Here is a 15,127-nt window from a genome sequence, read left to right on the forward strand (position 1 = left end):
TCGCCCAACCAACTGAGCCACCCAGGCGCCCTAGACAAAATAGATTTTAAAGCAAAGACTGTAGCAAGAGATAAAGACATTACATAATGATGAAGGGGTCAATCCAACAAGAGAATATAACAATTACAAATATTTATGCACCCAACACTGGAGTAACTAAATATATGAAGTATTAACAGACGTTGGAGGGAGAAATTGACAGTAATACAATAACAGGAGAGTTTAACACCCCCACTTACATCAATGGGCTGATCATCTAGATTGAAAAAAAAAAAAAAATCAAGAAACAGCATCTTTGACACACTAGACCAGATGGACTGTATAGATATATACAGAACATTTCATCTAAAAACAGAATACACATTCTTTTCAAGTGCACATGGAACATTCTCCAGGATAGATCACATGTTAGGCCACAAAACAAGTCTCAATAAATTCAGGAAGATTGAAATCACATCAAGATTGGAAAAATATTACTAAAATGTCCATACTACCCAAAGCAATCTACAGATTCAATGTAATTCCTATCAAAATACCAGTAGCATTTTTCACAGAACTTTAATACTAAAATTTGTGTAGAACCACAAAGGACCATAATAGCCAAAGCAATCTTGAGAAAGAACAAAGCTAAAGGTATCATAATCCCGGGTTTCATGATATACTGTAAAGCTGTTGTAATTAAAACACTATGATACGGACACAAAAAGAGACACACAGATCAATGGAACAGAACAATGGGCCCAGAAATAAACCATGCCTATATGTTAAATTAATCTATAATCTACAACAAAGGAGGCAAGAATACATAATGGGGAAAAGACCACCTCTTCAATAAACAGTGTTGGGTAAACTGAACAGCTACATGCAAAAGAACGAAACTGGGCCACTTTCTCACACCATAAACAAAAATAAATTCAAAATAGATTAAACATCTAAATGTGAGACCTGAAACCATAAAACTTTTAGAAGAAAACAAACAATAATCTCTTTGGCATTGGTTTTAGCAACAGTTCTCTAGGTATGTCTCCAGGCAAGGGAAACAAAAGCAAAAATCAACTCTTAGGACTACACAAATAAAAAGCTTTTGTACAGCAAAGAAAACCAACAAAACAAAAAGGGCAGCCTACTAAATGGGAGAAGATCTTTGCAAATGATTTATCCAATAAGGGGTTAATATCGAAAATATATAAAGAACTTCTACAACTCAACACACACACACACACACACGCTTAAAAAAAGAGGACCTGAATAGACACTTTGCCAAAGATGACTTACAGATGACAAATACAAAGTGTTCAACATCTCTAATCATCCTTAATCAAGGAAATTCACCTCAAAACCACAATGAGATATCACCTCACACCTGTCAGAATGGCTAGAATCAAAAAGACAAAAAGCAAGTGTTGGTAAAGATGTGGAGAAAAAGGAACACTCGTGCATTGTTGATGGAATGTAAATTGGCATAGCCACTGTAGAAAACAGTATGGAGGTTCCTCAAAAAAATCAAATCTATTACGATCTAGCAATTCTGCTACTGTGTATTTACCCAAAGAAAATGAAAACACTGATTTAAAAAGATATATGTACCCCTATGTTTATTGCAGCATTATTTATAAGAGCCAAGATTTGGAAGCAACCCAAGTGTCCATCTGTTTATGAGTGGATAAAGATGTAGTATACATAGACAAACACACACATGATGGAATATAACTTGGTCATTAAAAAAGGAGACCTTGCCATTTGCAACATCATGGATGGACATAAAGAATATTATGCTAAGTGGAATAAGTTAGACAAGGACAAATACCACAGATTTCACTTATACATGAAATCTAAAATAAAAGAAATGAATGAACAAAAAGCAGAAACAGACCCATAAATACAGAGAATTGATGGTTGCCAGAGGGGAGGAGGATGGAGTGAGGGGAAAATGGGTGAAGGGGAGTGGGACATACAGGCTTTCAGTTAAAGGGGTTATGAGAATAAAAAGTACATCATAGGGAATATAGTCAATAGTATAGTAGTAGCATTTTATGGTGACAGATGGTAGCTACGCTTGTGGTAAGCATAACATATAAACTTGTCGAATTTCTATGTTGTACACCCAAATCTAATATAACATTGTATGTCAACTACACCTCAATAAAAAAATTTATCAGACAATCTGGACCTTTTTTCTACCAGGTGAATTTTAGAATCCATGTTGTATAAAACTTTCAGGGATTTTGATAAAAATACATTGAATTTCTAGAATAACTTGGAGGAAACTGACAATTATGATATTGACTCTTTTTCATGAATATTTATTCATTCAGATTCTAAGAGTGTATCCTTCAAAAACATTTCATAACATTCTTCATAAGGGTCTTATATATCTTTGTTAGATTTATTCTTAGGTATAAAGATTTTGAATGAGAAAATGAATCATGGCATCTGAACAACAGACTTAAACATTTTATCCCAACTGCTTTGTCAATATGGAAAGGTCTCTGAAAGCAACATCTACTTATAATTGCTGTGATGGTTAGGCTTTGTTTGCGTTTTTTTCTTGCTCTGTGCCTGGAAGGCTAAATGCTCTTTACGGGTGGGCTTCAGCTGGGACTCCCAGCCTTCGGCTTCTGGTGGGTTAACATCCAAGCAATGAGAGGCACCGGTAGGAGACTAGAGAGCAGGAGGGGAGGAGTTTTAGATAGTTCTTTCCTAGTACCCCCTGTTTCCCATAGTTCTGCTAGTATCTGTATTCTTCTAGAGCTCAGCTCTGGTCAGGAAGCTACCATTCCAAACCCCCCACCTCTCACCAGGTTTTGGTAATGTAGTGACCTGTCAGGTCTAGGAATGGTAATTGATGTGGGAAACAAAGGCAGAAGAAAAATTATTACATTTCCTTACTACTTACAGCCCCTTGACAAGTCCTTGAAAAAGGCAGAGTGACATTCCTCTAAGGACTCAACTGCCTCCACGCTGATACTCTTCTAAGGGCAAAAGGCAATCTTAACCCCACCCCCAGGATCCTGTAAATCTACTTTAACATATAAAAATTCCTTTGGAAACTTCATCTCTACCCCCCCCCCCACAAGATACATGTTGGCAATCATTCCCAAGTATATGACCCACCGATATACATCTGAAGGGTCTCATGACTGCGTTTTTACAGTAATAAATGACCTTTCCTAACAATAGCTAGCCCCCTCAGGATCCTGGAAACCTTGTTTCCCCAATGCCTGGGAGGCTTATGCTATCCCTAACCCCCTCCAAACTTGAAAGTATATAATGGGCCACTCCTCATGACCCCAGTGCAGCTCTTACTACCCACGGGTCCTGTCCCCGTGCTTTAATAAAATCACCTTTTTGCACCAAAGACGTCTCAAGAATTCTTTCTTGGCCATCGGCTTCAAACCCTAAATTCTTTCCTAGGTCAGTAATGACTTCCTTTTGCTATTAATCCTTAAGTGCCTCCTCATCCTCGTTGGCTCTTTGCATTAACCGGACCCACACCACTGCAAACGGTCTAAGTTTTCTCCAATTAAATCCCTTTGAGCGTGTCATCTGTTTTCTGTTGGGATCTTGATTAATATAACTTTACATTATTAAAATTAAAATTGTTAAGGAGTCTTCTTGACGCACTCTGGCTTTGCATTTAGTTTTTATTTGGCTCATTTTCAACTATTTGTCTATTGGAAGGGACATCGTAAAACTGGTAATAATCTAAGCTTAACCATTCTGATCATAAGACCAGAATCTGTAAATGTGTCTGGTTAAATCAGCCATTTTATGAACTTGTCTGGTTAAAACAATAACCTCTCCAAATTTAACAGGGTTGATTTAACATAATGGTCATATATTTGCATTATGGTTGTTAAAGTCATCACCAAGGAGGTGTGGGCTTCAGACTGAACTGTTTTTTACTCTGACCTCCTTTTTAAACAAGGGCATCAAGAAGATATTTAGGAAAACTGAATAAGCATCATATAAATGCAAAATCACAATTGATTTAACAGTTGGAAAAAGCACTAAGGTAGAGATGGGCTGACAGCTTTTTCCTCCTCACCTGCCCACAGTATGTGGTGGATTTGTTGGGCACTTCATGGTCTTTGCCTATTTTTTATCTTTAAACGCCTGGAAGTTCTTCGATTAAGCTCAAATGCCTTACTTTCTTTAATTTTAAAAATGAAATGAGCAGTTGCAAGAGATTTATCTTTGTTTTAAATACCTAACTTAAGAACTCAGACTGCTATTCCTGAAAAATGCCATGTCACTCTCCAACTTCCACTAATGAGATGAATATGTTAAAATCTCCTTCAGCAAATATGATTTACCACCTGCTCACTTTTTCAAACTAAATGAATACATAAGTAAATGTCACATAAGAATGGCATTTCCAAAAGTTTAATCCATTCCATTTGTTTTAGGTTAAAATATAAAAGCTTTCATCCTTTCAAAAGGAAAACGACACTTGAAATTAGCATAAATGAGAGTACCAAGTTTTAAAATTACCGATCAACCAAAGCAGTGAGAGAGGGACCTCTGCCGTTTAAAAATGGTGTTTAAACCATTGAAATAATCCTAGATGGGCTCATGCGACATTCTTTCAAGATCCCAATAATGCCTCTTCAATAATATAGGTCTCTTTAGCGAACAGTGGGGAAGGGATGAGGGGTGTCATTTCCAAACATCATTTTTTTTTTAAGATAAAGCAAAACTTAAAACCTAACTGCCAATAGGTTTTTTAGCAGATGCTTTTTAGTCGTAAATTGGTCACCTGGGGGCTTTGGACAATAATAGCAATTCAGAAATACCATTGCAAGTATGGTAAACAGGTGTTTTAAATTTCAAGAACCCAGGCTGCGACTCAGACCAGGCCAAAGACTGATAAGAGCATCAAGCAAATAAGTTGCTTAATGCATATTGATGGTGATAACAAATGTTTTTAGAAGGACTTTGATTATAGTATTACATAAAAAACAATCACTAGTACAGTCCACTAATTTAACTGCTCAGTTTTTTGGTTACGATATCATTTTTTGGTTGGTTTTTGTTTGTTCATTTGTTCTTTTACCACTAATTAATTATACGGTAAATGAATCAGTGTTTCTTAGTTCAATTTATTACACATTTCAATAAAATGTTAAAACTAGGGTTTCTTGATCATTTAGGCATTATTTGATTAAGGAATTAAGATTGACATTTTGTTAATCTATGACCCAAGGGATATAAGAATAAATTACCTTTTATCATTTCCTCAATAAACACTCCAAAAAAAAAATGAAGTATTGAAAAGGAAAGAATTACAGTTTAGTGTTAAAACAAAGAAGCTAAGCAAAATATGCAGGCTTAAAAGCAACTGTTCTCCATTCAGTACCAGGATGCTTAAGGGGCCTTTTCCATATTCATCAATAGAGTTAGAGTTGTTTTCTCACTAGCCAGAATCATGCCCATGCTTAATGCCTTCTCATTCTGTTCTGGCATTAAAAAGTTTGGCCACTGTTCTGCATTTCTTTTGTCTATAAATGCTCTTAGGTTCAATGAAGAAAGTTCTGAAAAGTAGGTATTACAACATGCATCTTTTATTACCTGTCATGGGGATATTTTCTTAAGAAATTCCATTTGCCACTTACCAAACCCTTTCGCATAGGGTGTGTTATCTTATTTGAACTTCACAACCTTAAGAAAGGAGATGTTCTGATTCCCCGCCCCCTTGCATAGAAGGGAGAGAAGGCTTACGAAGATAAAGTGATTTGCCCGAAGTCTCACAGCTAGGAATGGGCTTGAATCCCATCTCGAGAGAGCCTAAACCCACTGCAACCCCCCCACCGAGCTTCCGCCCACCCAAACACACCCACCATTAGCACACTGGGGACACTCGACTGTAGTTCTAACTGCTAGCGCACCGCTCGCTCGGCTGAAATGGTTGGTTGTTATGACAACATCAAGGACGAACGGTTGAGAAGGAAACATTTTTAGTTTTCACAGAAAGCGATCAGTATCCCAGATGTAACCGGGGTGAAGGAAGCTGTGCCCCCACAGGATCACAACTGGGGAGTCTGGAGGACCAGGCTTCAATCACTTCTGAAATTGGAAGGAAGTCTGGTGCGGGGCCAGCCTGGCCACCCTCTCACCTGCTCGCGGCTCATGGCTGGGAGGACGCGCTTGAGTCACCTGGCGGCTTCTTGATAACTCCTGTGCGGCGCCCCTCAGACAAGAGAAGTGGCGTCCGGGGAGCCCGCCTGCAGCCTCTGCTCCCGCAGCGCCCGGGCGGTCTAGCGTCCCCGTTGCTTAGCAGCAGGCCCGCGCAGGCTCCATTTCCGGTCATCTGCCGCTCTCGGGGCGGCACCCGGCGTACCGGCAGGAGGCGCTTTCCAGGGCGCTCGGTGGCGCCTCTGAGCCAGTGCGGTGGGGCCCGCAGGGCGCACAGGGAACTGCTGAAGGCAGAGGGTGCTTCTTCTGCCCTGAGGAGTGAATACCCTTTGATTACTGATCGTAATTTCTGTACTCTCCTAACTGGGTGTTCCAGACCCCCGCCATAACCCCTTATTCAACTTTCTGTACCTAAAAGGTCTCAGAAAACTAGTGGAATAAAGCGCTTTTCTGTAGAAAGCAAAATCATCTGCTAACAACTAGAGGGAAGCTTCCAAATCTCGGCTATTGTAAATAATGCTGTAATAAACATAGGGGTGTATAGATCTTTTTGAATTGTTTTTGTTTTCCTTGGTAAGTAGTGGGAATACTGGATCTTACGGTATTTCTATTTTTTTTTTTAAATATATACTCTTTATTATTTTTTTTTTTTTAAGATTTTCTTTATTTGACAGAGAGACACAGCGAGAGAGGGAACACAAGCAGGGGGAGTGGGAGAGGGAGAAGCAGGCTTCCTGCGGAGCAGGGAGCCCGATGCGGGGCTCGATCCCAGGACCCTGGGATCATGACCTGAGCTGAAGGCAGACGCTTAACGACTGAGCCACCCAGGCGCCCCACAGTATTTCTATTTTTAAATTTTGAGGACCCTCCATACCGTTTTCCACAGTGGCTGCAGCAGTTTGCACTCCCAGTAACAGTGCAGAGGGTTCCTTTTTCTCCTCATCCTCACCAACACTTGTTCTTATAGGTCTTCTAGTCTAGTCATTGACAGGTGTGAGGTGATATCTCATTATGGTTTTGATTCACATTTCCCTGATGATTAGGGATGTTGAGCAGTTTTTCATGTGTCTGTTGGCCATCTGTAGGTCTTCTTTGTAAAATGTTCGAGTCCTCTGTCCACTTTTTAAATCAAAAATTTTTTGGGTGTTGAATATAGTTTATATATTTAGATATTAAGCTTTATATATCATTTGCAAGTATCTTCTCCCATTGAGTAGGTTGCCTTTTCCGGGTTGATGGTTTCCTTTGCTACACATAAACTTTTTATTTTGGTGTAGTCCCAAGAGTTGATTTTTGTTTGTAGCTCTCTTGCTGAAGATTTACCTAGAAAAATGTTGCTATGGCTGATGTCAAAGAGATTATGGTCTAGGTTTTCTCCTAGAAGTTTTATGGTTTCAGATCTCACATTTAGGTCTTTAATCCATTTTCGGTTTATTTTTGTGTATGGTGTAAGAAAGTGGTCCAGTTTTCCTAGTCCCATGTATTAAAGAGGTGGTTTTTCCCCCCACTGTGTATTCTTGCCTCCTTTGTTAATATACCAACCCCTATGTTTATAGCAGCATTATTTACAATAGCCAAGATATGGAAACAACCACAGTATCCATCAATGGATGGATTTAAAAAAAAAAAGATGTAGGATCTATATACAATGGAACATTACTTAGCCATAGAAGAGATACAATCTTGCCATTTTTTTTTTTTTAAAGATTTTATTTATTTGACAGAGTGAGAGAGGGAAGGGGGAGTGGGAGAGGGAGAAGCAGGCTTCCCGCTGAGCAGGGAGCCCGATGTGGGGCTCGATCCCAGGATCCTGGGATCATGACCTGAGCCGAAGGCAGACGCTTAATGACTGAGCCACCCAGGCGCCCCCAATCTTGCCATTTGTGACAGCATGGATGGACCTAGAGGATATTACAGTAAGTAAAATAAGTCAGATAGAGGAAGACAAATACCATAGGATTTCACTTTATGTGGAATCTAAAAAACAAATGAAGAAACAAACCAAAAAGCAGACTCTTTAAATATAGAAGCAAACTGGTAGCTGCCAGAAGGAAGGGGGATGGAGAATGGGTGAAATAGATAAAATGAATAGATACAAATTACCACTTATAAAATAAATCATGGAGATGAAAAGTAGAGCATAGGGAATATAGCCAGTACATTGTAATAATGTTGTATGGTGACAGATGGGGACTATGCTTATGAGGGTGAGCACAGAGTAATGCATGGAACTATGGCATAAATGTTGTACACCTGAAACATATCATAGGTTAATTATACTTCAATTAAAAAAAGAAATTGAAGGAAGATCAGAGTCAGGGATTGGTCAAAGATTGGAGCAGAATGAAGAAGTTTTGAAATAACTACTTGGCAGGAAAAGAGAGAGAATGGGAGTGATCGAGGACATACAGGAACAACCCAGTTGAAGTCTCTGAAATAGTAGTGACAAAAATCTGTACTCCCAAAACATCCAACAGACCAGGCTCCAGTTCAAAGAAAACCAACACACAACACATTTCCCCAGGCTGGGATGACAGAAGGATAACTGTTGGCTCACAAACTGGCCCACACACAGGGAAGGCAGAATGAAACGGAAGAAGCAGGTCACCCCAGATTGGTAGGCGGCAGGTTTAACATGCAAGGGGACTTACGTACAAGGCTTGGTTCCTGCAGCCACAAGACGAACAGAGTCTCACGCCCACCAGCCACAATCTTCAGTTTATATAGAGGCCTTAACAAGGTTCAGCCACGTCCAAATGGGCTCAATGACAGATTGCTCTCTCAAGTGTGGCGTCCTTGCAAACGGCTTCAGCTGTAGGAAGCGTGGAAAGTGTGGGCAGAACGTGCATTCCAAGGTGGGGGGGTAGTGAAGGAGCCTCCAAATGCCTGGGTCCAGCTTGCTGGTCAAGCAGAGGTCACGGCCCTTCGATGACCTCCTTCAACAACAACAGAGCAAGAGAAGGGAGACTCTGATAAGAGTGAAGTTAAAATAGAGACTCTCAGAACCTAAAATCAATAAAGGAAGAAAAGGCTATTAAATGGGGAGAAAGCTGTTAACTAGGGTGAGTGGGCATCTCAGTGACAGAGACATCGAGGGAACAACTGTAACAGTAGAAAGACTAGGAGTGAGGGTACTGACTCTGCAATTTCCGAAGTGGAGCAGCTCCAGGCATTGACAGGGTCCCAAATATGGCCATGGAAGTGGGTGACTGAAGTGAAGGACTTTTGTCGCGGCAGATCAGGGAACTAAGTTGCTAAGGCTATGGCTGATCCCATGGATGCGGAAGTAGCAGAGTGGAATGGAAGACTGAGTGAAAGTCTTCAGTGAATGAAACAGGAGAGAAGAGGTGATGAGCCTAAAATTAGTAAGAACTTTTTACTGGAAAACAGCTGATAAATGTGGCAGACCCTGACTTCTGCATTGGAGGGTGGAGGAATGGAAAATCCCACATAGAAACAGAGCGTTCAAGGAGACACATTGCAGTAAAAACCTGGAGGTAGGCGTAGGGTTCCAAGAACAGGTTAAAGATAAGAGTGTGCTTTCACAGCCCGAGGGCACAGTGAAAAGCTCTGAAAGCCAGGAGAGTACTGGAAGGTTGAATTCTTCAGCCAGAAAGAAGCAAAAGAGCACTTAGAAAGTCAGAATATGAGGAGTTAAAAAATTACCCCAAGGCCTTATACCATAGGCAATAACCAAGAGGTGTGAAGGGTAATCAGGAATATCACCGACCAGACTGAGGCTGAGATGTAATCCCTGTCCTCACCATTCAGGTTAAGTTCAGCTCAAAACCCTGACAAGAATCGATACATTTCAAAAATTGTTAGGAATGAATTTTAGATTAGATTAGATGTGTTGGACCTTCAAATTATGGAAAGACACTTTATCACTGTTATTACTTACTTCCTTGAAAGATTCCCTTACACACTCAGTGTTTAATTTGGGTAGAGCTATTTCTATGCTTTTGATTTATTAATCTACAAATATGGACGTCTACTTTAGGAGGAGCTATCTGGAAACAGAAACTGGTAACCTCAGTTAGCCAAATATAAAAGACTAAATGGAGAACAGAAATTGACTTGCTGATATTTTGGTTCCCTGGGTGTCAAGTTCGGCTGCATTTATGATTTTGTGTTTTCTCTCATGGTTTGGGTGGTTTTCTTCTAAAATGATTTTATTACACATGAACCAAATGCTTGCTTAAGGATTTTATGCCGCAATTTGTGCTGATTCTAAGGGAATCTTTTATGAGAAATTTCTTTTCCTTTAAAATATATTGTATAAGCTGCTGAGTTTTGACTTGTGTTATTTGTTACTACTGATTTTTTTTTTTACCTCCTGCTTTTGAAACTGTAGCTTTGTTGAAGGAAAAAGTGAGGGCTAGTATGTTATACATTCTTCTTTGAAGCAGTGTGTCTGCTTTTTATTATTGTGGGGCATGCTATGAGGTTGAGAAAATTGAGTGTACAATTTAAAGCAGAGTCCAGAATCTGGTATTCTTTTTTCTGGCCATGCCTTTCTCTCTGTGTGAACCTATACTCCTCCCCATCTTCCTCATCTTGCTCAGGTGACAAGTATTCCTTGAACACCTGCTGTGGGCCAGGCATTGTTCTAGGCATGGGAGAGAGTGGAGGCCACCAAGATCCCATCTCCTATTCTAGTAAAGAGGAATAGAAAATGAGCAAGAAAAAAAAATAAGTATTTTGTTTATTTATTTCAGATGATGAAAAATTGTAAGTAAATGAACCGGGATAGTAGGAGAGACTGCGGTCAAAGAAAAGTCTCTCAGAGGAGAGACATTTGAGCTGAGATTTGAATGACAAAAGGAGCCAGCCCTTCAAAAATGTCAGGAATGAGTTTTCCCCCCCGGAAGTGGGTGAGCAGGTGAGACTCAGGCCTGAATGTGAGAATAAAGTTGACACATTCAAAGCCTGAAGAAGGCTGGGGACATAGTGAGGAAGGATCTTATTTTAATAAGGTGAAGAAACTATGAGTTGAAATGGGGCAAGAGTAGAAGCAGGAAGGCCATTTAGGAGCCTATTGAAGTAGGTCAGGAAAGGGATGATGGATGGCTTAAATTTGGGGGAAGTAATAGGTGGAGAAAAGGGGACACATCAGGGATATATTTGGGGGGAAAACCTGAAAGGACTTGCTGATGGACTAGATATAAGGAATGAGAATAAGGTAAAATGACTGTTAGGTTTTTTGTTGTCTGAGCTACTTGGTAGATGGAAGGCACAAGAAAATTTACGAAAACTTGGTTCTCAAACATGTCAAGTTTGAGATGTCTATTAAATGTCCAAGTAAGATGTTGAGGAGCTAGGAAACTGTACAACTCTGGGTATAGCTCCGGTCAAGGGATAGAAGTTCATCCATAGATAGATGATAACTGACCGTGAGAGTAGATGAAATCATCAAAGAAGAGAGTGTAAATAGAAACAAAAAGGAAGGTGATCTAAGGATCAAGCCCCAAGACTCTTTGTTTTCTGTTTCTGGAAACTTGCAATTTAAAAATTACATATTTTGTCAACGCTTTAGCAAAGAGTTCCACAAGTACAAAGTTAGAGTCACATCAGATATCTCAGATACAAAAGGAACCCTACAAAATGTGGTTGACAATTCATGCATGTGGTATTTGTGAAAATACTGAGCTATATATGGACCAAATCCCATAAAAACAAATAATGATGCTGTTTTATTACCACACGTTGACCTTCAACTAATCACAACCAGATCTGAACCAACACAAATGGTTGCATTCGATTTCTTCGAACACTAGAGGGAGATATACTCACCTGCAAACCAGAGAGAAAAATGAACTATTTTTTTCTATAGAATTACTCTCTTGCCATAGAACCATAGACTCTTTTAAATTTTGATATTGTTGCAATCATCAAGAAATAAGTCTTAAATAAATTACACGTTTGGAAAGTAACTCGATTTCTTTGCTACATCAGTTTTACTAAAAGGCTATGTTGTATATGCTTGCAATATGGTATATTGTCAGGTGATGTCTTAGTTCTTTCTTTCTTTTTTTTTTTTGGACAGTGTGGAGCAATAAGATATAAATCAGTTAATTTTTATTTGGAGAAACATCAGTTCTTCCTTCCTAGGGATTCTGGTAATATATTCATTGTAAGCCAAAGTGTCTGAAGCTTTGACTCTTGGCCTTATGTCTGTGGACTCTGGGAATGTGCTGAACTTCATCACGTTGAGTGCTTCTAGGTTGCTTAAAGGTCACTGGCACTGACTTCATTCTGGACTTTTTATTTGCCCAGTAAAAATGTTCTTTGACTTTGCTAGGTAATCGCATAGATATGCAGTGTTTTCATGACTGCTTGGGGCAGCTAGAAAACTTTCTCTTTATTTACTTTGGTAATCTTTGCAAAGAACATACTGTAAAACGTCCTCTTTTCCTGATCAAAGGTTGAATGTGAACCCTACCCAGCAATTCTTAGCCTAGCAAATACTTTATTTGACCTTGTAACTAATTTATAAGTCCTCTTTTTTTGTTAACTTCAACACTGAAATGCTTCGGTTAACTAAAAGGGGGGAAAATGTGTTTTCTATCCCTAAGGAAGAAGGATAGTGTAGGAAAAGAAGTGATTTTCTGGAATCAGAGCTATTATGAATCCTGACTTTGGACAGATGTTAACTAAACTTATTGTGGTAATCGTATCATAATATATGCATTTTGTGATTATATTATATATTACTTGATATGCATATCAAGTAATTGTATTGTACAACTGAAATGAATACAATATTATAAGTTCAATTTTATCTCAAAAAAAAAAAATTTCCTGACTGTCTCTACTGGTCAAAGTAAACAAGTTCTTTGTATCTCTGAACTATCATTTTCTTTTCTCTAACTTGGAATCACAACCTTTTAGAATTTTTGTGGGGGCTGATTCAGACAATGTACAAAAAGCATCTAGCTTAGCTCCTGGTAAAAAGCAGACATTCCAAGTTTCCTAGGCCCCCCTCTTTCCTTCCATGTGAAATGCTTTTTAAATTGACCCCATAAATCATATGTTCATAGATTATGTGCTCTGAAGTATTTGTCAAGTGCTGGTCATATGTACAGAAGGTGACCCGAGCCACACTTGCAAGGCAGTCTTGCAAGTGTTCATGTGTGGTCAGAGCTGTATGGAGCTGTGCTCTCCATGACTAGGTCAGACAGAGGACTTCACTAGGTGATCAACTATTCCTAATTATGGGCTTGTGAGCAAAGAGAAAGGACAGGAGGCTCTGAAATTCTGGTGGGAACTATTGTCCCTGAAAGGAATGACTTCCCCTTTCCCTCCACAAATATAAATTTTACCTCCCACCCCCATAAAGGTCCCATTCAAATCCTTTCTCCAACAGACATTCCCAGCCTAAATGAACTCATCCCTCCAAACACCTCTAATATTTATCCAATTCAGTCACCTGGCAATTCATGCCTTGCATTCCTATTTGCCCTTCATCTACATGTATCTCGCCAACCAGGTAGGTTCTTAGAAGGCATGGTTGCTACGATGTCCTATTTCTTTGTGATTCACTTTAGCACATTCCACGGTATACTGGAAGGAGACATCAACGCATAGTTGGATGTATTTCCATATCAGTTTTCCTTCAACTTACTTGTCACACACGTTTTGACAATGGAACTCATCCAGGTCAAATGCATCGGTACTGTTTAAATCATTCTGCTGACAGCATCTGAAAATTCTCTCTTTAAACAACAGATTCTTAAAAAGAAAAAACCAGAAAGTATGACATATTCCGCGTACATTTATGCTGTTTACTTTGGTACCCATGCCATAATTTTCACTAAGTATCTGCTCTCGTTTGGAACAGATTAGTTACCATGATGTCATGGCCATCATTCACAGATGTAATATATATGATAAACATTTTCATCACAGGCAACCGAATTTTTTCTTCTTAAGCCCCAGAGTCAAATGTTACTATTGGTCATAAAATGTGTGATCATTTGACCCCGGTAAAACTCTGAGGCTGGCATACATGACTCCACAGAACTAAAACAGATGATGAAGTTTTTTTTTTTTTTTTTTTTTAAAGATTTTATTTATTCATTTGACAGAGACAGAGATAGCGAGAGCAGGAACACAAGCAGCGGGAGTGGGAGAGGGAGAGCAGGCTTCCTGCCGAGGAGGGAGCCTGATGTGGGACTCGATCCCAGGACCCTGGGATCATGACCCGAGCCAAAGGCAGACGCTTAACGACTGAGCCACCCAGGCACCCCTCAGATGATGAAGTTTTATCACTATTTATTATTCAAGCTGCAAAAAAGGGTTGCTATAGCTAGACTTAGAATGCTCTCCAAGGTCATGAAGGATAAAGAATCACACATGAAATGCAGCACCTGTTCCCCAAGCGTCAAACCATAACAGAAAAGTCCTAATCCTAAATCTGGACTTTGGAGCAGCTCTGTGATGTGACCCACGTGCGGTGGGTCCTTGCTTGAGGGCGGCCCCGTCTTGCCCCTAAGGAACACCTAGGCAAGATTACATGTTCGAGAGAGGACAATACAGGAATGTACTTTTAAATACTAATAATTGAAGCGACGTTATTTTCGAAAGAGTTGCATGGCAATGTATTTTTTAAAGAATATTCAAGAAATGGGCACAGTTTTTCAAAAGTAGATGCAGAAAAAAGCATGGAAGCAGACTCCTTCCCTTCTGCTTTTATTCATTCACAAATCTCTTAGCTGCTAAATTACATGTTTAATTGACATTTTCTTCTTTTTTTTAAGATTTTATTTATTCATTTGAGACACAGAGATACAGAGAGAGAGAGAGAGAGAGCATGAGCAGGGAGAGAGGCAGAGGGAGAGGGAGAAGCAAGCTCCCTGCTGAGCCAGGAGCCCAATGTGGGGCTCGATCCCAGGACCCTGGGATCATGACCCGAGCCAAAGGCACGCTCAACCATCTGAGCCACCCAGGTGCCCCAGTTGACATTTTCTTCTAAACTCTACACCATTTCTCC

The 15,127-nt window shown here is 39.7% G+C and overlaps 1 protein-coding gene across 1 annotated transcript in view; it reads right to left on the reverse strand.

Annotated features, from left to right (window-relative positions):
• Positions 1-6,292, reverse strand: part of DNAH7 (dynein axonemal heavy chain 7) — a 261,052-nt gene extending 254,760 nt beyond the window's left edge. Inside the window, exon 1 of the mRNA XM_078071131.1 lies at positions 6,117-6,292. Within this exon, the coding sequence (XP_077927257.1) occupies positions 6,117-6,131 (15 nt within the window). The 5' untranslated portion in view covers positions 6,132-6,292. The remainder of the gene's footprint in view (positions 1-6,116) is intronic.
• Positions 6,293-15,127: the final 8,835 nt, after the last annotated feature.

The sequence above is a fragment of the Halichoerus grypus genome, chromosome 4 (genome assembly GCF_964656455.1).
Source record: "Halichoerus grypus chromosome 4, mHalGry1.hap1.1, whole genome shotgun sequence".
Lineage (NCBI taxonomy): Eukaryota > Metazoa > Chordata > Mammalia > Carnivora > Phocidae > Halichoerus > Halichoerus grypus.